Source organism: Diadema setosum, chromosome 19 (assembly GCF_964275005.1).
Source record: "Diadema setosum chromosome 19, eeDiaSeto1, whole genome shotgun sequence".
NCBI classification, from domain to species: Eukaryota; Metazoa; Echinodermata; class Echinoidea; order Diadematoida; family Diadematidae; genus Diadema; species Diadema setosum.
In genome coordinates this window covers 4,429,178-4,453,372 of record NC_092703.1, presented here as the reverse complement: position 1 = coordinate 4,453,372, position 24,195 = coordinate 4,429,178, and the positions used below count along the sequence as shown (strand labels likewise).

The window sequence follows — 24,195 nt, the reverse complement described above, 5'->3', positions numbered from 1 at the left end:
AGAATGAATTGTTTCAGCAAATTCCTTTCTATGTACTCATAGCAATACATCGTGTGACAAAATTTCCGTGTATTTTTTTTTTAAAGCAGATTCTGGTAAAACGTTCCGGAGTCGTAGATGCACTGCAATAATTTCCTTCTACAAAAGAAAAGAAAATGGGAATAGAAAAATATACTTTGGCTTCAAGGAGTGTGGTCCCATCAAAAGAATAAAAAAGAACTGAGAATGACCCCCCCCCCCCTCCCTGCGGAAAAGACCATTGTCAACGTTACATAAAATTCCTCCACACAACCAAAAGTTTAAGACTATTTTCTAATTGACGTGTTGTTTACAGTACATAAAATAGTGAGGTTTTAAACCACCCTCGATTTCAACCGGAGACTGAAATCTGACACTGTGTTTTGTCTATGGCGGGCGCACTATCTTATTGCAGCTAAAAAGTGGACTACCCAGCCTGCGAGCAAGTGATCTCAAGCTGTAAATTAGGCTGAACATGAACAAGGCAGCGTCCGTACAGTCGCGCGCGATATATATATTTTCATTCCTTTTTCTCCCTCAAATATTGATATTAGTCCGCGCGAAACCAAGCGCACTATTTGGACGGCGCAGAGTTATTCGAAGTCTGGTTAATCTGCGCCTCCTTGGCCATTATTCGTCAAAGTTTAAAGGAGTGTTGTATTTGTGCGAGTACCTATTGTGTATTTTTTCAGAGGCTTGAGCAAATACTCAAAAACGTTTACAGTCGTGATGTTAGGCACCAGGGAGAAAAATGGTCAAATCTCACAAAATTTTCTGAAAACCTTTAAGAGTAAAGCATCAATTAAGATGAGCATGTCGACTGTACCTGTTTTTGTTATCTACTCCTGCGTGGAAAAAGCAAATACACACTAAATTAAAACATTTTCGAAATGAGATTTTCCTTCGAAACGACAACATTTTTATTGTTATTTGAAGTTTACATAATACGCTTCAAATAATATTAAAATCATATTTTCATATTATATTTCATATTAACACTAGAGTATATTTTGTTACAACACACCCTGAACTATACTTATTTGGAGCATTTTTTTTCCCATCATATCGCTACAGTTTTTCATTCTATAGGCTACACTTAAAAATTACTTGGCTTGTGTTGGAATCTTGCATTATCAAGTCATTCAGGATGTTTCCTAGCTTATTGAAGAAGAAAAAGAAGAGAATGGTTACATCAAAATATTTTAGTCTTGTTCATATCTGAAATAGATAACCACATCAAGTATGTCGTTTGCTTTTTCCTCTTCTTTTTCTTCTTCTTCTTCTTTTCTGTTCAAATATGTATGACGAGCTGTATACACATACATGTATCATGTACATATATATCTATTTTGTTTCCGCATGAATCATAATATATACCAGTAATTAGGAGTGCGCTTTAATTTATTCTTTATGCTACTATTGGCATACTTCATCGGTCCATCGTAGTTTACTTCGTCCGTGACGGCCCGGGAGACTTACGCCTCAGCGCAGGTGAGTGGCCGCGAGCTACGATTAACCGGCGAATAGCAAAACACAAAAACACTTCAGTGATACACAACCTCTAGCAAAAGACAACAAGAAGACGAGAATGGAATAAATAAAGAAAAAAAAAAACGAAAGCAATTTTAGAACTTGAAGAAAGGATTGCCCGCCGAACACAATAATGCGCAAACACACACACACAACGCACACACACAATAAATAAAATAGCAAAATCCACAAAACTAGGATGTTTGTTGCGTGATAATCAATTGCAAAGGAATGCATGCTACACCTTGTTTTTTGATTACTCATACTACATTATTTTTGCTCTTTCTGTTCTTGGCGTGCAGATGAAAAAAAAAAAAAAAAAGTTGTATCCCAACAGGACACTCTCAACATTATGTTTTACCCTCTCTAAGATCACTTTTATTTATACTCTTATGTTGCGAAGTTTCAGCAACGAAACTGAAAAAGAATTTAACAAGCTGAATATCAAAATTTATTGTCATGAGTCACACTGGAACGTAAAAGATCCCCGGAACCTGCTAAAAATTTATACCACTTGATTAACCTAGGATCTTGCGAACATAGAAAAAGGGACATTTCTTAGTGCTAGATATCTCATTAGTTTAAAATGCAATGTTGTTGCTGCATCTCCTTGTTAAGTATTATGATAACATTATTATGAAAATACACACAACAAAACGCACACACACATACGCACGCACGCACTCGCCCTATATTAAGCTGTTTACAAGTACTTGCAATAATTTTCTGAATTAATTTAAGATCAAAGTTCTCTAGAAGGAATGCCTGTTACCTTTTTGAGAGAAGTGTTGTCATAAAATTCCTGCTCCAATGGCTATACGGCCTACATGATACGAGTAGATAATGAATACATGATTATTGTTATGATAACGTAGATGTTTTTATATTCGCCAAGCTTGGATCAGGTACGGTAAGTTCGTGCTGTGTTGTTGACTGGTTTTGTGGAGGTATAGCCCCGCACTATATGCGTAGAGCGGTTGGTCTTACAATAATTGTTATGCTATGTCACGAAGAACACTTTCCTTGAAACCACCCAATCCATGGAATCTCGTCGGGGATCGACCCGTGGCACGCAGGTGAGGGCGACACCCACGGCTTGAAAAGCTAGCATCTCAGCTATTGTTAGCAGGCGTTAGCTTTTAATAGGGTGATAGGGCCATCAATTGGACGGTGAGAATCTAATCCGAAAGAAGTAGGGGAAAAAATAATGGATAGTGACGGAGGAAGAAAGGACAATTGATGTAGTGACGTATTGATGTGTTGAATGTAGCTAGACAGCCCCCTCAGATACTCTGCTCCAAAAATAGTAACGTGTTGTTGGCTGTGATGATGAGTGTAGTTTTGTTGTGGGCAAAAACTGGATGGTGTGTGTGAAAGGTGTCAGTGTAAACCTTTCTGTGTAAGGGACTTTGGATAGTGTGTGCAACAGCCTCCGATACCTGCTTTTGTTTTGTTTAATGCTTTATGTTGTGCTCTAGGGCATATCAAACGTTTACTAAAATAACGCTTCTACAGGCCTTATATCAGGCCTATGTCTTTAGGTTTTGTTTTGTTTTGTTTTGTTTTCTCAATTTGTTTGAATCATTGATATTCCTCCACTGTTACATATTGCATACAGCTTTACTATTTCGCATCTCAAGGGTACATCTCTCGTATTTCAATCGAATTTTATTGTTACTTTGTCAGTTTTGATGTGGGTTCCTCAGAGATTCATCTCGGATCAATTTTGACAAGAATTTGACAATAACGTTCGTTTACGACTAAAAAGACCACGGGGTACACAGTTCACAAAATAAAACAAAGGAAAAAGAATGACGATATACAATCAATAATCATCAAGTACGTTTGTTTGCCTAAGATTTGTTAAATTCACCGTTTAATTTCGATTTAGACTATAATTTGAGTTGACTGCTCTGTATCGCAAGTCCGTCCTAAGTTACAGCACCATCTGAAAATATATTTCATAATTTTGAAGTGATTTTAGAGAATTTCACGAGGTAATCATTTTAAGTTTGTGGACCAGTGTTATACATTGAGCTTACAATGTTGGCTTCGGTGGCGCGTGTCAACGTCATAATAGCAGCGTTGACAATTTTCTTTCCCTACATCATAAGATGTCACTCTATTTAGGGCTGATTTAACGACAGAATATTTACAAGATGATAAAAAAAAAAACATTCACAAGAATAAATCATATTGTAGTATGTTTATGATATCCTCGTAAACGAATACGTCAATCGATATTTCATGTTATAGACACATTGTTTTTGTGTATTTTTACCTGACACATTTCATTATTATACCATGCGCGCCCATAGAATGTCTCGTAATGAAATCATTCCGCCGATGGCATACTATGTCGACCTTAAAATGCGATTCGGAGTTTATAGCTTATTGAGCCTGTAGAACTAATTCAATTAGAAGAATACGCATTAGAGAGGTTATAATTAAGTGGTCATTTTCCACTCATCGGAGACGTTAGTTCGAAATGAGTAAGTGTGCCACTGATTAAATGGTTCGGTCGCAACAAATTTGGACACCTCTGGCCTTAAAATGCCTTCTGTCCTGATTAAAAGACAAGGAGTCAAACACTGCCAGAAAGGTGACAATAAGACGAGCACACACAATGGTCGGCGATACCCCATTTTCCGTCTCAAGTGGTCCACCATTCAAAGGGGCGGTCAATTGGTCAATACGATTCTGTATTCAATGTCCAGCCGGAGGAAAAAAAAGAGAGAGAAGTTTCCCTTTGTGGTCAGCTGTGCTAAGACCCATTCAGGGCGGGTCCGGCATTATGTTAGCCATAGGTTTCCCGGTCCACCACTTTCCCCAGGTGCAAGGACGCTGATAAGTGAATGCAGACAAGCTCTGTACAAGTCTTGATGCAGGAAACCTTGATGTGAATTACGTTCTACTCACACCTTTGTAAGCTTTGATATGATACAAGGTACGGGTTATCCATTTCCTCCTGCCTATAAACATGTATTTTTCTAAACCAGGACAAAATGAAATAAGCGTATGATTTATATCAAGTGATTCTTTGTTTGTTTGTTTGTTTGTTTGTTTATTTTTTCAGAGAGGAGAGAAAGGAAAATATGTAGGCATCAAACTAAGAAGGAGAAGTGTATGATATGAAGATCCAATGTAAAGATTATATATAATATCTATAAATGTTATGTATAAATATCCTGATGATCATAGCAATGATAATGGTCATTACAGTATTTTCATTCTTCTTTTTCTTCTTCTTCTTCTTCTTCTTCTTCTTCTTCTTCTTCTTCTTCTTCTTCTTCTTCTTATTATTATTATTATTATTATTTTAATTATTATTATTATTATCATTATTATTATTATTAGTAGTAGTAGTAGTAGTAGTAGTAGTAGTAGTAGTAGTAGTAGTAGTCGTGGTAGTATAGTAGTAGCAGTAGTATCATTATTATCATTACTATTATTAGTAATATCATTATCGTTATTACTACTATTATTGCTATTACCATTACTGTTATTAGTAGTAGAAGTAGCAGTAATAGAAGTAGTAGGAGTAGTATCTCTATTATCATCAGCTGTTCTATTAAAAAGGAACGTACTAAAAAGACTATCCGCAATACACTTGAATCTTTTTAGTCATTTTTCTTCGCAACGATTCAGGGTTATTTTACGTGAGTCGTGATGGGGAGAAAGAGGGAGAGAAGAGATATACAGATTATTTATACAGAATATCAAATTATCAATGTCTAATTCCTCAGATCCTAGATCAATATCTATTTCCTAAGACCCTATGATAACTTTCAAACAGTGACAACCACAAAGTTGTTTGATGTAAAATTCCTTACGCGTTATCTCTGTCTTCTCGGCACACTGGTTCGCTTAGAATTATTATCATTTCCACGAGAACAGAAAGATTATGTTTGAAGTTGTCATAAAGCTGGGATCTTGTGATACTTCAGACTCACACTTATATTTGTATTCTTGAAAGAGGGAGAAAGCCACTTCGAACAAGAGAACAAATGGATCTCAAACTCTAGTCAGCCAATAAGCCCTGGACTTTGGTTGCTCTTCTCTCCGAAGTGTGTTTTATCTTGTACACCTAGGGAGCAAGAATTTCACACACGAGTGTGCATACATGTAAGTAGACGGTAAACAAGGGGTCCTCGCCCATAAGAGCTACTGTAGTTGAGACGTGTAGTATGATGTCCCTATTGTCACGTAACAAGTTGTTAAGTATGAATTTTGACTACCCTGTCTTTGGTGGTATCCTTGGGTTTGCTGCTGCCGTTTGGACTCATTAAAAAAAGTTTTGATTTTTGAGTTTATAACCAGTGTGCATCAATCGATGTTATTACGTATGGTAAATATTATGGTAGTTTACTGAAGTGTACACCGCACAGTATCGCTTTCATAGCCTGTCTTCTCATTATAAAATTGTGATTTTTTTTTTATGTGCTTTGCCATTGCTGGTTAGTTTGCTTTTATTTATGTATTTATTTATTTTTTATATTTATTTATTTATTTATTTATTATTATTTTTTTTTTGGGGGGGGGGGCTGCTGTTTGATTTCATTTCTTTTTAAGCAAAGCTGCAGTCCGCCCCCCCCCCCGCAAGTGATGTAGATCTGATATGGGTCTTGTTTCATAACACACAACGTTGTATTTCATACTACTTGCAGTTTCCATGGTAACAGCGATTTAACAACTACCATGTTATACACAATTCAAACTAAACTGCGATTGTTTTCACAGTGGAGAAGTTGTAAACTACTGATTTTGAAACAATACTCTTCGATGTTATGTGCTAATTTCTTCGGTAATGATATTCATCGTTCGTAGTGAACATTCATTTCCGCAATAAAGAAATTACAAAACATTCAGACCAGAACAGCAGCCGACTACCTTCTTGGCTTGTAAATAATGTTCTGTCGGTGTTGTCGATGGATATCCTGATTGTAATCTCTCAGCTACTTTCCGCCTGGTGACACACACTATCTGGTGCATGTGTTAGCTTTGACGAGACTGCTTACAATTACTGTCTGTGCGGACACTCGAGTGCTGTGCAGACGACCGGTAAATTTACCCGCGCTTTTCGCTCCCGAATGCTTAAAGTACCACTATTCACGCTCTATGGCAACAACGAAAAATTACCAAAATGATGGTGAGAAACAAACAAAGAGAGAAAAATAAACACAGTGAATGAAAGTGCAATTTCTTTTTTACTGCCAATATGTACTCAATATTTATTAATGGTGACGCTATGCAAATGTACATTAAAGGGTAAACTTTAAACAGAGCCTGTCTAATACCGACGCAATCCCAGAATGCAAGCAAGCAAACAAACAAACAAAATCACTGTGTGTACATGTGTGGGGAAATATGGTATTGATAAAATCGTTAATATTAAAGATAACATATACCAACTGCTTTACTTGTAATTTTGCGATGCAAACCCAATTACAGGTGATTTCAATGAGGTTAGTCTAAGTACTAAAATGTCGAGGTATATGGTGATGCGTAATCAAATATATGTATATAATAAAATTATTAAGCTATATACGGAAGGCGAATAAGATTATGTCTCAAATACTTTCATTTCCCTAAACATATTGACTTTTGTCATCTCCATATAGAGCTTGTGGCTACGAAATGAAGACGAATTGCTTCTTAAGTTCGCGCCATAAAATGTTACGAGCATAATGTGATACCTCGTTATGGCACCACTTGCGAAGAACGATCGCTGGTTCCCATGGCAACGGGATGTTGTTTATTGTAATGATGACCCATGGTATAAAGGGGGGGGGGGGGAGACCCCAATGCATGTACAACACTCCAAATGAGGAGAATGGTTGAATCCGAACGCCATTTGTTCGGGAAAGGGCAAGAGTGGAATAAAGACAAGTAGTAAACAACATTAATCGATGATAAAATTATACTCCAAGAAATTCTTCCTTTGCTGCTTTATCTCCTTTTATTTATTTTTCTTTTCTTTGATAAGGCTGAGAAGATTCTTCAAGCCACTAGTACATAATACTGACAAAATAATGACTGCTTCCTCCGACATTACATCGCACATTTCAAAATGATTATCATACATAAGAATTATTTTTTTGCGCTCTTATTCTAAAAAGATCCATTATAGTTTCAATTCCGGAGGACGATGAATATGGACTAAAAAAATATAGGAAACGAAAGATGGAGGTCTTGGTGTTTGCTATTATACATTCAGTTTACCTGTCATACTGTATGTTGCCGAAAACGAGCGAATTCATTTGCCAAATACACGTAAACAACTATACTGTAAGTATATGAACTTGAACGCCACAACTTCTTGATTACATAGCATCACTTTAAGAAAATGAACAGTAAAAACTCACAAATAGATTAAACACTCACCCATTACACGTCGGAATGCCATGGTTTAGAAGTTATATGAAATAAAATCATGTGTACTGTATGGAACACAGTATAAAGAATCATTACATACTAACAAAGTATGAATAAGATGTTAATACCATAGGTTTTTGATATACATCTGATTTCAAACCTAAGATCATCGCCAATATTGCGACTTATTCACCGCTTCCAGTAGCCCATCTCAGATTTTAGCTATACTAGAAGGTGTATATATAATGGTATGAAATTTTACTTTATAGCCTTGTTTCTAACGTCATTTAGCAATAATATTATGTTAATACTCGTCTTTTTAGATTATAATATTGATGCCCTGTTTTTAGTATTCTAGGCATCTCTTTCTTCTTTGTTTTCTTCTTGTTCTCCAGATTCCCTGCTGCTTGGTCTTTCTAGCTCTCTGCGAATCCCCTGGGATATTTTTTTTTTTCTTTTTGCAAAACGGCGATAAATGATATTGATTTTATTCGCATACTTAGGAGAGGTATTAGAAAATAGAGTACAATGAACAGACAGACAAGGCGTTAGAGGAGCAAGGGGAAGAAGGGAAGGAGATGGTTTGGGATTGGGATGGTGTGTGGGGGGGGGGGTAGAGGAGTGTTCTGGTCATTATGCGAGTCTTCGATGGTTAAGCGTTTGACTTTTCTCCTAGTGAAATCGATAAACCGCCTCTCCGCCTCCTCCTCCATTATGGGGTCAATGTTTTTCTGTATAATCGCATGTTGAGACTAGGAGAGCCTACGCAGTAAGCTTATCTCCCTCACCTTCTTGCTTCCTAGTCTCTCTCTCTATCTATCGCACTCTTTCTTCTACCCCTCTTTCACTCGCACACATAATGGTGTGGGCATTTTTCCACAGAATTTCCACATTTACTTGTTGTTTTGGCATAAATTCCAATAGATTACTTGTTTGAAGCAATTTGAGGGCAGAGTTATCTCTCATTCAAGTGTTCTAGAAAATATTGTATGGGGTGTAATGCACACTGGAAACAAAAAATAAAGCGACATCCCTGAAAAGTACCTTTTTACTGTGGAAATGCCCAAGTACATTCATTTACACAGCTATGCTCATCTTGTTTTTTGTTATAATATAACAAAAACACACAATATTATTGTGTCATTTTCCATTTTCCAGCCTGGGAGTGATGTAAAAAGTACATGTACTAGTGCTTATATATAAATCGCTTCAAAGCATTGTGAATGTTTACTGATTTTTTTTTTTTCTTCGCGGTGACGTGAACCTTCGAAGAACACTTGCTGAACTGAAGATCAGTTAATAAAATGGCATTGTTCTCTCACGAAAGATAAACAATATTCTTGCAAAGACTCCATCAAGTCTCATCACAATGATCACACTTGAAACTTTATCTAATTCATGCTTGTCCTTTGTGCTGGAGAAAAGTTCAAACTTAATCGAGTTAATCTCTCTTGCAAGATGTCCATGATGCCTTTGTAGACGTGCATTGATTAAGCTTCTAACTCGGAGATTATTCACATCGCAAAATGTTTTAATCTCTCACACAATCCCTGTCGCAAAAAATGTTTGTTATAAACAAGATCATCGAGAACGTAGCTGCACCTGACATCGACTGGCATAAGAACCCCATGACACCTGCAGGATTAACGTCATTTCGACATCTATCTATCTTCTCAATATAATCATGTTTTGGCTGCACCTCCGAAAATATTTTTCTTGCCCGTCGCTACAACAAACAAAAAGTCTTTGACAAAACACGCTGCGAAAATATTTGCCGGACACTTTCGCTGGTCTGTGGGATAGGGAAAGAACAGAGCACGAATGTGATTGTATTTTCTCTCGCTGACACACATTTAAAGTTATTCTGATTACATCTATTTGTACAGAACTTAATCTGGTTGCTATTAACGGATATCTGACGCAAGCAGACGTAGGCGCCAAAACATGCAGTCAGAGCAGTTCAAGCAGATTACAACATACGTTGGGGAATAAAGTATAATTACAAACAAAGATCACACACGATGCAAGTCACTGGATTTAGGTTTTACGCATTATACAGCATATAGCAGGCATAACAAGAATTATACAAATAGTACTGGGGGGTGTTTCATAAAGCTGTTCGTAAAGTTACGAACGACTTACGAGCGACTGGTGATCAGTTCTGCTGTGCTATACTTATTAGAATTTCAATAATTCAGCACAAGAACTGATGACCAGTCTCTCGTAAGTCGTTCGTAACTTTACGAATAGCTTTATGAAACAGGACCCTGGTATGGCAATGGGCTACATGTATATTTTGTGAACGTAAGCATGTACCTAGGCCCTGCATACATTCATATAGGCTATTGTATGTATAACTTAAATCTATAGAATCAATTCATGTTGCAATCAACGCCTTGTGTTTCTGTTCGTCATGCCTACAGTGGAAATGTCTAACCCCCTTCCCCCCCCCCCCATTAGCCATAAAATAAAAACACACATAAAAAACCCACAAACTTAAAACTTGCTGTATATCCTTTTCACGTTCAAAAAGAAAATACAGATATTGTTTTTTTTTAATGGGGGGGGGGTCTGGAAAGTCTCAGAAAACCTTTGAATATTGGATTTAAGATGCCACTTGCAACCCGAATCCATTATGAATCTGGCACATTGATCGACGCACTTATGATAAGATGCTCACAGTATAGATATGTACGCAAGGCATGGACAAGGTGCTGTATACGTACAAAACACCTCATGACCACTTTCATCACTGGCCCCAGGGAAAACATTTCAATCAGGCTTATAGCCTCTTTATAGTGATCTCAACGAGCTTTATGTTTGACTCAAAGCCTCGTTCATTGTTATAATTACTATTATCATTTTAATTGTTGTTATTATCATCATCGTCGTCGTTATTATCATTTTTATAATCTAGTCTGTTGTATAGTGGAATATTATAAATTGATTAATAGAAAGAGATACGTTTTCAGCGATTTGAAATGGTCGCTAGAACGAATACATGTACTAGTATTGGCAGATTATAATGAGAAGAATATCGAAATATCGAAATGCTGCTAAAGTTCATTATACAGATAACGACATAGAGACATATCAATTTATCATCATAGTTTTGTTTGGATTAAAGCTATCCTCTTGGTTTGATATTTTTGACTCTATTTTTCTTCAGGTCACAGTCAACACTGTTAGCATCTTCTCTATCTTTTTTAAAAGAGAAATAGTAGTATGTTTACCCATGATTAACATTCACATTTCATTCTATAGCCTCAAAAATGAAATATAAAACGCTATTGCACACGACATACACGTTTCAACATAATTATGTAATTCTATTCTCCTTTCGTACAGAGGCAATTCCCGATGATTTCGACGTAAATATGTACGGAAATTGTTTGAAAATTATGTTTGTATAAACGTTAACTTATATACTACAAGTTCTAACAAAAAAAAAACACAATAAGATAAAAAGCAAACTCACATTCATAATTTCTACAGAAATGTTACCATAGAATCCATATCATTTTATTCATGAAAGTCTTACTTTTGCAAAAGCTTCTTCTCTTAAGTGCAGACTTTCGGAGATAAATATGTATATGAAGATAGAGTCTACATTATTTGTTATAAGCAGAACCTCAATTGTAACACCTGTGCTCAATTAATTGTCATGCATACACTGTCTCTGTCTTATTTACTCAAAATGATTCATAGAATCTTGTCTCCATTCTAGAAAAGCTTTCCGAACGTTGTGTCAGCATTCATTTTAACCTTAAAAAGGAAAATGCGGGGGGAAAAAAATCGTACGCCATGTAAGACATAAAGTATAACACGATAGCAACAAACCAATGTATAGCGTTTCACGTCCGTTTCTCTACGCGCGTTCAGTTTGTACAATACGTACGCCTCACGATAACTCTCTTATTACATTACGACATGGCGCGTAATAGACCGACAAATCAAACCACAGGATCTTATTTGCAAAAATCGCTCGGATTGCAAAATTGACAGATCTCGCTGTCCCAGAGTTAACAGACGGAAATAAGGAAGAAGAGGAAAGCTCTCGGAAATTAATGTCGATAATTGAGTACGAACGGCGACGACGACAATGGCGATACGCGAGACAGATGCAACGTATTCCTGATGGCTGCTTATTTGATAGAAAACTTGTACCTTGCAACTGAGACTGAGAGCAGTGTTATGCGTAGCTAGCACTAGGCGTTTGCATCTGTACCGCAGCAAACGTGGAGTGATGTGAATATTGAATATTAAAAGAGAAGGAGCTTCTTTACCTTGTGAAAAGTGGGTCACTATTCATATATGTCACTCGTGTAAATATGTGAATGGTTAAGCAATATCAAATAGTGGCTATAAATGGCATAATTGTATCAGTAATGACAATTTAAACCTTGGACAAATGATTGAAACACAAATAGGGCATTCATGCAAAATGAATAGGTTAACTACATACTGAAGAATGTCTTGTTTATATGTTATGATGCATTACTCATATATATATATATATATATATATATATATATATATATATAGATAGATAGATATAGATATATAGATACATATATATATGTTGATTCATTCTTTCATTTATTCTTTCATTGTTTTCATCCATTTCCAGGAGAACAACATAAGTTTCTATAGAAACTGAGTGTTTAGATTTACATTACAATGTACAAAAAGCGAAATTCTTATGTTTGCAATATACATAGGAGATTGTATCTCCGTTCATAGGTTGACATAGATCATAATAATCATGTTTCCATATGAGGTTGCAATCTTGTAATCTTTCAATGAGGTTGCCATCTTTATATAACACATGACTGCTTTGTTGGTACTGTTCGTTTTAGTATTTGGGGGTATTTATTCGCAATTCCAAGTACGCATCGTTTAATTTTTCCTCACATCATTGCGCTGTTCATCACTGATTTTTTTCTCTCTTTTTTTCTCTCCATAACATGCACAATTCCATACCTCCATAACTCAACAAAACGATCTACGATCAGCGGAGTTGAAGAGTTATTGCGTTTGGATTCGGGCGCATATTACATCAAATATGAACTCTATATTTGTGTGATATAGATACAATCTGCCATCCCGCAATGCATGTTAAGGGCTTGGATCTATCTGTAACATCTCGATGGTCTCATGGTTACTGTACTCACAGTTCTGCCTTGACGAAACGATGCTCGAGTTAAAACGAGATTATAATCTTACCTCGTTGTCAACTCACAACAAATATTAGCCACGCGAATGGCAAGGGTTTTTCGGAATCAGTTGCATGCAAAAGTCGGTGCAATAGGAAACCAACCAGGCGAAGGCTCTAATATGCTGAATTTAAATTGTGCCGTGCGTTCCTTAAACCCATGTAGAATGCTAAGCTGTTCTGTGGCTTGGAATTTGAGAACTTGAGCGATTTTGAACTTCAGGAAAATACTGCATTTTGAATTTGTTATTCTCAACAAAATAAATAATGGTTAGCTGTTTCTCATAGAATAAGTTTAAGTAAATCATTATTCTCCTTAAGGCTACAAAATACCAGTTTCTTTGAGGGTTTTTTTAATTGTTTAATTATTGATTTATCATCAGACAGACATGATGTATCACTGGTGATTTTACTTTAGTGAAGTATTTTGTAACTTGTTTGACCTGAAATAAGACATCTTGTAGGCTTGAACAAACTTATGGATGGTCATATGGCAAGATTTGTTTTTAATCATGCACCAAAGTGAGCTCACGAAATCAAAACATAATTCTTCGCGCATAACGAATATGATGATGTGTCTGACAGGGCCCCCATTTCATTTGCATCAGTTTCATTTTGTCAGAACTTTAACAAACATAACTGGCAAAGGGTAAGGGTGAGAGAAAAACGAGAAAAAAAAAAGAGGGCGAGATAGAGGAAAGAAATATGTTTGCCATGTGAAGAGACAAACCCACATTGTGTTTCTTTGAGTACATATCTCATGCTGATAACAGGTGTATATCTTGTACTCTTCAAACACCACTTCAAAATACAGTATACATACAGGAGAGAGGCTTTCAAAATATGCAACATTCATTCTTTCGTACACGCATTGTATGCTGATACAATATTGATTTCATGTTTGTGTTATTATTTGCTCTGCCTCGGGGGTTAGCTACCGTCGCGCCATGGTTTGGGCGTAAATAAACCGAAGTCAATCCAAGACGAAGAATCACGTGACTGTTTGGTCATGACACTGCCAAAATACGATATAACCTTATCGGGGTCACGCTCTCAGGAACAGGAATGACGACAATAGCCAATCTCCACATGGAGAATATTATTATTGTCATAATGCAACAAAGTGACAATTTTCTTCTACTGATTTTTTTTTCTCAATAGTGCCTGTGCGCATTGCAGATATGAAATTATGAACAGTACTCATGTTTGATAATGACTGATTTCATTTCCACTTGTGAATCAATAACCAACAAAACATAGATAAGTGTAATCGTATTTGCTTCTTACCCCTATTTTTCTTCTTCCACTCATTATCATCGCCACAAGCATTTTCATCACGTTGTAATAATTGCAATTGGTAGTGCCAATAGCAGTAGTAGCAGCAGAAGAATCATCATCATCATTATTAAAATTTTGTTTTCATCAGTTTACTTTGTAAGTTAACAGAAAGGGCAATGAGTTACAGGGCTTATTGTTTTGTTTTTGGTACATGCATTCCCAGAGAATGTTCAAAATTGATGGTGAAATCTTGCAGGCATCACACACGATTAGAAGTCCACAGGCTTATACATGTATTCGCACGTTTCCACTATTTCTTTTGTTTCTTTATTGTTATCTAGCACTTTATTCGATGAAAACAAAAATGCAATAAGTAGGTCACAAAAGTGTCACTATCATGACAGCATCAGTGTCTCGCTACAAAATTCGCTGACTCATGGTAATCAAAAACGAAAACTAAAAGTGATGCTAAACACTAGTCTTATTTCAAGGGATTCGTTTTCTTTGTATGTGTGTTTGGCCGTACGAAAAATATTGGCGACAAACTTGTGAAACAGCGCCACTACAAGTACCATGATGATTCCTTTTGAATTTGAGTATAGCGTGGCTCATGGAAAACGGCGTTTGTAACCAGCGAGACACGACAAACTTCGTCACGATACACCATCTACCACTGCAACTGAAACACTGCTGAAACATTACGAGTTGATTAATACGAAATAGGCAGTAGTACCTAGCGAACGGCCACCCTAATTGACCATATTCGCTACTCCTCCTTTTCGAGTCGGTGAATTTCTTGACCACGTGTTGCACATCGAAACCCAATGCCAAGAATATTTACGATTAAAACAAAACGGAATGTCATCGCTTTATCATACAATGTATCAACTGCTGGCTACTATTTCTATCTAACTTTTTTTTTTATCATTCATTGGAATTCACTGTTAGCTCAGAATGTAGATATTGTTAACAAATCGCGGGAAATTCTGGAAAAATAAGCCAAATTCGGAGGTGACTCACCGTCCGGGAAAAGAGCTCGCATCTTGAGGTAGCTGGTCGTGAGACGGATGATGGAGGCCTTGTCGAGCTGCGTGGTGATCGCCGACGGTAGAGGCAGGAGCTTGGCGAGCTCGAAGAACTCGGCATTCTCCTTCTCGCGCCGAGTACGAGCGGCGTTCTTCGACTTCTCCTTCATGGCGACCGCTCACCTAGTGGACGTGGTCGGGCGACCAGAGAAATACAAGACTGATGTTAATTAATATTGCTTTTTCTATATTATAATTATCGCGTGCGTTAACGTGGGGTACCCTCTGTACGTTTTTCTCTTCTTTACCTTTATGTATGGAATATGTTGATTTTTAGTACGGAAATAAAACAAACAAACAAACATCAAGTATATTATTTGTGAGAAGGAGCTTATGTGGCGCTTTGCACACCTAGAATAGTATGCACAATGCAACACAAAGTAATACATGATTCATATAGCACAAAATGATACTTCTTTGCTCTTCTACAATCTTATATTACATTACGACATTGATGAAGGTTTATACAAAAGAGTCAAAGAAACAAAAGTAGGAAATTTATCGTAACAAAAGTAGGAAGTTTATCGTAACAAAAGAAATTTTGACACAGGAAATGTGTACACGCAAGTTAACATTCCTAGCGTGTTTTGTTATCAAGATTATGTGAATATACCTAGAGTTCGGATCGACGACTGTCTTTGTCATTTCACCAAAGTGTTCCAAAGGCGAACATTTGCATAGACAGGGCCGGCATTGAAGCAACAGAAATGATTATAATTGTGCAATATAATACTGCCGTTACAATGCCATAACATGTTTGATAAAACTGATGTGTAATGTCAGAAAATACATGCACATCATCCTCTGTAATGCCTAAAACAAACACAGAAAAAAAGGAAAGGTCACTGCTACATCTCGAAAATAATTCTCACCATCTGGGCCCCGTTGCTAGAAACTTTGCGTTTAAACGCAACTTGCAACTGATTGTCACTGACCATTCTGATTGGCTCAGGGTCTGCCCTATTAAGAAGACATGCATGCAACAATGATTTTGATTGGCCAGTGACAATCAGTTGCAAGTTGCGTTTAAACGCAAAGTTTCTAGCAACGGGGCCCAGAACCAAAAGCTTAAGCGCGGTTACTGGTACAACAACGCAACATCAAATTCCATTTCAAAAAAGCATGAGTGACATAAAGACAGCCGTACAGACAAAACACATGACGAACAATACAGAGGAATTCCTGTTATGTCCTTTTAATCACCGACACAACTTTGCAAAGCAACAGCACATCTGGAATACGCGTCCAAAAATATGACTGCACATGTATTTATTTATTTTTTTCCGAAAGGGAATTCCAAGGGTGATAATTACAAACACCTGTTCTTGACGAAAACAAAAGAAGTCGGGAGAATAGTTTAAAAAAAAAAAATCAATATTGTAGCTGTTTGTTTTCATTGTCTGGAAATTTGAGATTCATCTTACGATAAGAAGAATTTTTATTGTGCTAAATGAGTGGTTAATTCTACAGTACATTATGACTATCTGTTTGTATCACAAATTTGCTGTGAATTTCGTCATTTTTTTTTTTACATTTTTTTTTTACATCTACTACTTGACTGAGCTGTCTTCATAGGCAGGACGTGATCTAAGTTTAGAATCATGTAGATGGTGTTTGTTCATAATTTATATTGCAGAAATAGAAAATACTTATGGTTACAAGTTTTGAAGAAGTAATCATACCTTAAACTACGGTATTTTTAGTACGTACATTGATACATTAACAAGATCAAAATGTAAGTATGTTAGTAGGTATACTTTATTTTTTAAACTAATTTGTTCATCACACTATCTAAAGCGCTACATCATTGGAAGTTCCTGCATTCGAATAACCATTTGTCATCACGGAGGAAATCCCATAGCCTTTTTTTTTCACGTCTAGAGGCATAATACGTATACTAGACTTTTTGTACAGTAAATCATTACATTTGTGCAAAATGAACAATCTAATCTGTAAACAATGACACCTAAAAATAATAATAACAACCACAACAACAACAGACGAGAATCATTTCTCTAAGAGTAAATTTTTGGATGAGATGTAGTAACACCAAGTGATGGTCGAATAAGTTACTAGATAGCTTTTTAGATACATATAATACTTTGTCACAGTTTAAAGTTAAGTGTAGATATGTACAGACATTGTAGTTACTCAGTTCATCGAATATTTTTAAGCGGTACACGAGCAACAGCACTGCTCGGAACATACTGTATATAATCTGCTGGCACCGCGTCGCATTCGCTACTCAACTGTTTATTTCTTTGATCACATGTTGGTATCAGATAAAGATTCCCCGAGTCGCACAAAAGTCACAATCTGTTACTAGTCCCACATAGTAAAGATCGTGTACAGATTGCATTGTGCCCAGGTCCAAAGAGACGACCAACACAACAGACACATAAAAGGGATAGGAACAAGAAGAAGACAACGGTGTCATTATATGTTGCCGACCCCTCAACAGATGTCGCCAATGGTCTCGATCAATCAAAACTGACTTACTTCTGTCACGGTGGCTGGAACTTGTACCTTTTTGTTTTCTTTCAATGCGTTTTCTACCTCGTCAAAAGACGGACTTGAAAAGGGTTTCGTCATTGGGACTCTTTATACCATCTCGCATACAATGATACAGGAAACTGATAACTGATTTTTTTTTAAATAATTTATTTTTGATAGAGAGGGAGAAAGGGGGGAGAGAGAGAGAGAGAAAGAGAGTAGCAGATTGCCGATATCAAAAGAAACTTGCCGAGCTGATACATGGGTTGTGTTCATACATTGGCAGTGGGAATACATTTGTCACCAAAATCATGTTCATTGAAAAAGCAATAACAAATATATATCAAAATAATTATGTTACTTCAAGCAGGAGCGTACCCGATACAAACTTGAACAAAAACTTCACCACTGTTTCTGATTGTCATTTTTATCCCTAGCATTTACACCACCAAAAGAAAGTTACAATTTCGTTTTTCGTCCTATTGCATTCCCTCTGCATGACAAGAAATATGTCATAATAATCGATTTTGAGGAAAACAACCCGTAGAGAAAGACTAATACGATTAGCAGAACTTGAAAAAAGAACATGAAGATTATTAAGAGTATACTCTTTATTAGCGGGACAACTAATGCCTTGCAAACCTAAAACGAGAACATTCTGCTTAGGAGACGTCAGTCATAGGAATATCAATATACATACATGTAGTTACATAGGTCAAACTAGCTGCGTAGTAAAATTATTTTTTGTTGTAGCATTTACTGACATTCATTTCTCTTGATCAGAGGAGGATTTAAATGGATTGATATTCACAACTCATACCATACCTTTCATATTCAGTGTTTATTATTATACAACATAAAATATTTCAGACTGGAAATGAAGTTAAATGTCGGTCAGACGTTTGTGTTGCACAAACATTACCGTTACACATCTCTGTAGACACAATTTAAGAATACTGTATGATTACATACATATTATACGAAACAATAAACGAAACAACAAAACAGCAATCAATTTTTGTGTGTGAACTGTAATTTGTCCATATTAAGCGTTAAACATGATCCAGTCAAGACTATTGATATCATTATATAATCAAATGTAAATTTATTAATGAAATTAAGTCCTGATTAAAAGGGAACCGGCTGTTTAAGCAACGGTATACCTACAAAAAAGCGGTAATAACAATTATATTTCTAGAACCGTTTCTGCTGTACACCGAGGTCACGGCCTCTAGCGGCTTGTTCGTCTCTGCAGCAGCCCGACTCTCCCCGCACACACTCACGCCAGAGTGGCCTTGGAACATAATAGCGAGCTACACTTCCCCCATCGTGTAAAAAACTGTTGCTTCCTATATACTCCGCTCGTGGTATTCAAGTCAAGATCACTTGAATTGATTTTTTCCCCTCTTTGTCAAACGATGATTTAATTCATCAAAAGTAACAAAAGAAAGAGTTTACTGGTACGTGAGCAAAGATTAATCCTACTCGACTGGCTGTAATGACATATTCTGACGTCATCCGAAACTTGCACACAATGCAAATTGTTCAACTTGATACAAATTCGATTTTTACATAAAAGAACTTCATCGACGATTTTAAGAGTTTACATGGTTGTAGAAAATCACTCTGACAAACAGAAAGGTCATGAACGTATAACCCGAGGGAATATCAAGTTAACTCATAGCTTCCCATGAGCTTATTAACTGCGGTGATTCAAAATGTGAAAAGTAATATGAATGTAGTGTTATTCTTCATTCATTGTTCAGAAGAAAAAGTTATGTTTTGGAAAACAAAAGTATAAACATTGTAGGACGCAAATAAGAGAATTAACTTAAAGCCACAACCATCCTCACTTCTAGTTGGCATGTAGTACAGACATAATGGACTAAATATCTAACGAATCCATTTTGATATATTTCTGTTCTCTATTTTCAAAATAAAGCAATTCTAATCGTTGTTTTTTCCTTCATAGATTATTGTTGTTGAATTTGGATTTTTCTTTTTATGCCAACAATTTCAAATGCTTTAGTTCATTCTATTTGAATTTCATCAACGATATTCTTTTATGGGACAAAAATATTTTAAAGTGCTTTGTCAAGTAATTTGTATCCAAAAATTATGAGAAGTCTATATGCATTCGTCAAGAATGATAATTGTCAATATTGTTTTTTTAAAAAGAAGAGAATAAAAAGAAGTTTATGTGATTTTGAAATTTGAAAGCGCAAAATCTGGAAAATCTATGACACTTATCGGTAATCACATGGTAATAAAAGGGAATTTTATAAACAATCATTGGAGTATTAGGTATAAAACAGCGGGTAAAATATGACATAATTGTATTGGCAGCAAAAGCACTAAACTGGTGTGTTCCACATCCCTATCCACATAAAAATCAGAGGAAAACTTTGTCCATCAATGAATTTCTTTTTTTTTATTGGTATTTAGAGCAATCATGTTTATAATCTGGACTCAAGATTTTCGATGTTTATACAATAGTGAGAGTAAAACAATTTCATTCACATGAAAACGTGGGTTACCGAATATGCATTATACAGATTCACAACCAACCAAGAATATATCATGACTTGTTGAATTTGTTATCATTGTAATGAAGTTGATGATTATTGTCTCTATAGGTTGACAGGACATGGGACACCAAGAGAAAGTGAAACTTATTTCGACAGCCGCTGCCAACTTGGATGGTACAGGATTATCTCAGTGACTCATTTACCGTACGTAGGTCTCAAATAAAGCGCAACAGTTTCGAATTACATATATTTCAACACGAAACAAGCCACTGGTTGATTCTTGTGGTATTTTGAAAACACACCTTGTCTGATCAAATCATAACATCTTCACGTGGTATACAAAAACGCAAACGTGTCAGTTACACGAATGTCAAAATCGGATATATCTGTAACTGCAGGAAAATTGCGTTACAGGGGAAAGCAATTGACAGGAAAAAAGAGACTGACACAATAAAAAGGGGCGAGAATTTTTAAAACTTCTAATTCAAACAATGTGATAAGTAGTGTAGGAGCTACATTTCAAGAAAAAAATATCAACAACTTTTATCAATGCACTGCTGTAAAGGGGGAAAAACAGTTCCAAAGTGGGCATTTTAATACAAGACAATTATTCACGTTGGCAGAATATTGAATGATTATGAATGAATATGACATATGAATGATTTAATCTGCTGACTCAGTTGGTGTGTTTCGGTTGTACTTTTGCGTATTTTTCCCCACTTCAGTGACAAATCAAATACAAAATCTTCGTCATTAGGTGCGTGAAGCAAAGTCATAAGTCAACGCTTATGTGTAAATGGTCGAGAAAAAAAAAATTCATTACAATTATTGCAATTATTGCTATTGGCTACCTTTTATAGACCCCGACGAGAAATAAAAAAAAAAAAGCACCCATAGCTTTTTTGGCCCTGATTATCTGTCGACAGTAAGAATGAAAAGTGAATATTAACTACCGCTCAAAGAGACTTACCGTTTACAATCGGTGGATTCACAGAAATAGACGTAACGATGTCTTGTCTAATTATACTTAACACAGTCAATATGTTGCTTCATACATACACGTATGTCATAAATCCATGCTGAATTCAACGTCGCTGGGCTATGTACAAACAGTGAGCCCTCGTGAGAAAGGCAAATTCGAGCTAGTTCCTGCAGGTTAACACAGTGGCCCTGGCTGAGACAGGGCTTGGTTTCCTAAAATTCCAAATATCTGTCGGGGACAACAGGGAAACGGGGGAGCGGGACGACAAATTTGTCGCTATTCAGTTTCCAACCAAGCCCCGGAAAAAAAAAAAAATGCAACGGTGTTTGAAGTTCAGTTTGCTCCCTCGATGCCAACAAGAAAATAGCGAACAAAAGCAAAATTAAATATGACCCCTACTCGAACATTTAGCCTGAATAACACAGATTTGGCCTCTTTTGAATGGTTCGAACACGTCAAAAAAATTGGACGCCCAAGTTATGAATATATTTTGTTTCTCCTCACTGTATCGTGGTCTTTTACTTCGCTGATATGTACTTCTGTCAGGGGACGCAGAGAGGCAGGGAAAAAAATTATAGAGGGGTGTTTAATAGAAAATGGTGCGACGATATCTGTTTCGCGCGAAGCACGAAGCTAGCAGGCAGCCGTGTCGTTCCCTCGGGGGGTTAAGCGTCCGCCACGCACGGGCGTCGAGCCGTTTACTGAGCCGCCCCTTCGCTGCACTCGGCGCTCGCTGCTACACCGGCTTTCCCGAGTACACCCGAAGCTCGTCAAAACCGTGATCATATAATCTCTCTATATTCGGAGCAATATTCCACTCCACAAAAATGACCAATTTCTCCTCACGCATATCCTCGCCGATGGCAGCCTGCTGGGTAGCTGCCCACACCAAGCCCGCATCAGTGTACCCCAAGTTGTAGCGACCAGCTCAGTGAAGCTATCTGTGATCACTTACGGTCGTCTTTTCGCCGGCCGACAAATTAATTCTCGCCTCTTTGGCATTCATCGCACCCCAGTGCCAAGAACCATGGCTTGTATGTCTCGTCCCGTCGCGCGGACGACTAAATCTCTCAAAAGAAGAAGAAAAAAAAAATCCCACGCCTTTGATACCAACACTTTTCACTCACACCAGATCATCAATAAACTCTTACGGTCTAGCTCCCCTGGTCCTCGACACCTCATACCCTGTCTTATTATCTCTATGTCTTTGTCTTCTAAGAGCCTCCTTTTATTAGCAAGGACTTAACGGCCGCCCTAGCCATTCTATACCCACGTCTACCTGGCATACCGTACTACGCCAGGTAGACTTTTACGGTGATAAATCTACGTAGAGGTCAGGCAACGTGTTGATATCTTTTGCCTACCTTGGGTTCCCGAGGTAAAGGTGTTTATATTACTGATATACTTTTTTTTCACCTGAACTCCAGGGATCTCACTTTATGACCGTTATCACCTTTAGCTAAGATGAAAAAAAAAATGAATGGAGTTCTACAGGCATCTAATACATTATCTACACAGAGAAAATTTTGAATAGTAGGAGTACACAATACTGTGATAACGTTAATTGTGATCCATATTTCGTTGAAACTAATGATTCACAAAGGGAATATGTTGCTGGAAATAAAGTCTGAGATGACAGTAATTTTCAAAGCTTGGCTATAATCTGATAATAGAATGAAAATGATAGTAAATCTTGGATTTCCGTTAAAGAGCTGGTAATGAACATATTTGGTAAATCGGTTGAATTTACCTTCAATATATCCACATGGCATAATGTACCTTGTACTCTATTTTGTCAACCGTTATCACTGCAAGTTGATATTTTCGTCAAAACTTAATTTCCTCTTTATCATGAAATAGGATCACTTTAAAGTCATTTGCATGCACATGACGTGTGCCAAACTTTGATCTTTAACCCATAGTCCTTTTTTATTCTCTCCCGTTACCCTCCCCACCCCTCTCCACCTTTCGAATTTCCTCCTGATATCCTATTATTTTATCATTTTTCCTGCCACTTTTAACCAGGTCGACAATGAGGTTGATTACAGCTGAATGTACGTTCCTACTCGGCCTTGGCCCGACGAGTAATTTTACTTTCGGCAAGAGACGGACCAACACGTGCGGACCATCGGGCGCCCGCGGGCCCGATGTCTTCTCAATGTTCCGGGCAGGAGATTCCAACGTGAAGACGGAGGAGGAGGAGGAGTAGAAGGAGGAGAAAACAGAATGGAAAGAAAAAGGACCCAACTTTCAAAGGGGTAAAAGCACTGAAAAAAGGAGAGAATGAGAAATGAAAACAATATTCCACGTATCGGTGACCACTCGGGGAGCAGCAAAACAGACAGCGGTCCCGCCTGTGAGTCTACCGCAGATGTCTGGGCGAGACTATCACTGCCTAGCACCTGAGGGCTATGCGGGCTCTCTATTCCCCGACACCACGTTGTTTTTTCTTCTTCCAAGACTTCACATTTCGATTTCTTCTTCAGTTCAGTAGAAAAATTATGGTTCAATGATCAATGTCCTATCTGCATGTCTTATTCAGCTTCTGCTAAAAATTATTGACAATAAAAAGACCATACACATTTACCTACCAGAATACAAGAAAATTGTATGAACATTAATCTTTTTACAATCTCAGACCTTTGACCTTTTTGTTTCAAACGAGAACTCTGGCCATCTTGCAGGTTTTCT

At 37.0% G+C, this 24,195-nt stretch overlaps 1 protein-coding gene across 1 annotated transcript in view; it reads right to left on the bottom strand.

The window, feature by feature from the left end:
* LOC140242773 (uncharacterized) overlaps positions 1–15,611 on the bottom strand; it is an 80,698-nt gene extending 65,087 nt beyond the window's left edge. Inside the window, exon 1 of the mRNA XM_072322533.1 lies at positions 15,437–15,611. Coding sequence (XP_072178634.1) covers positions 15,437–15,611 — 175 coding nt within the window. The remainder of the gene's footprint in view (positions 1–15,436) is intronic.
* Positions 15,612–24,195: the final 8,584 nt, after the last annotated feature.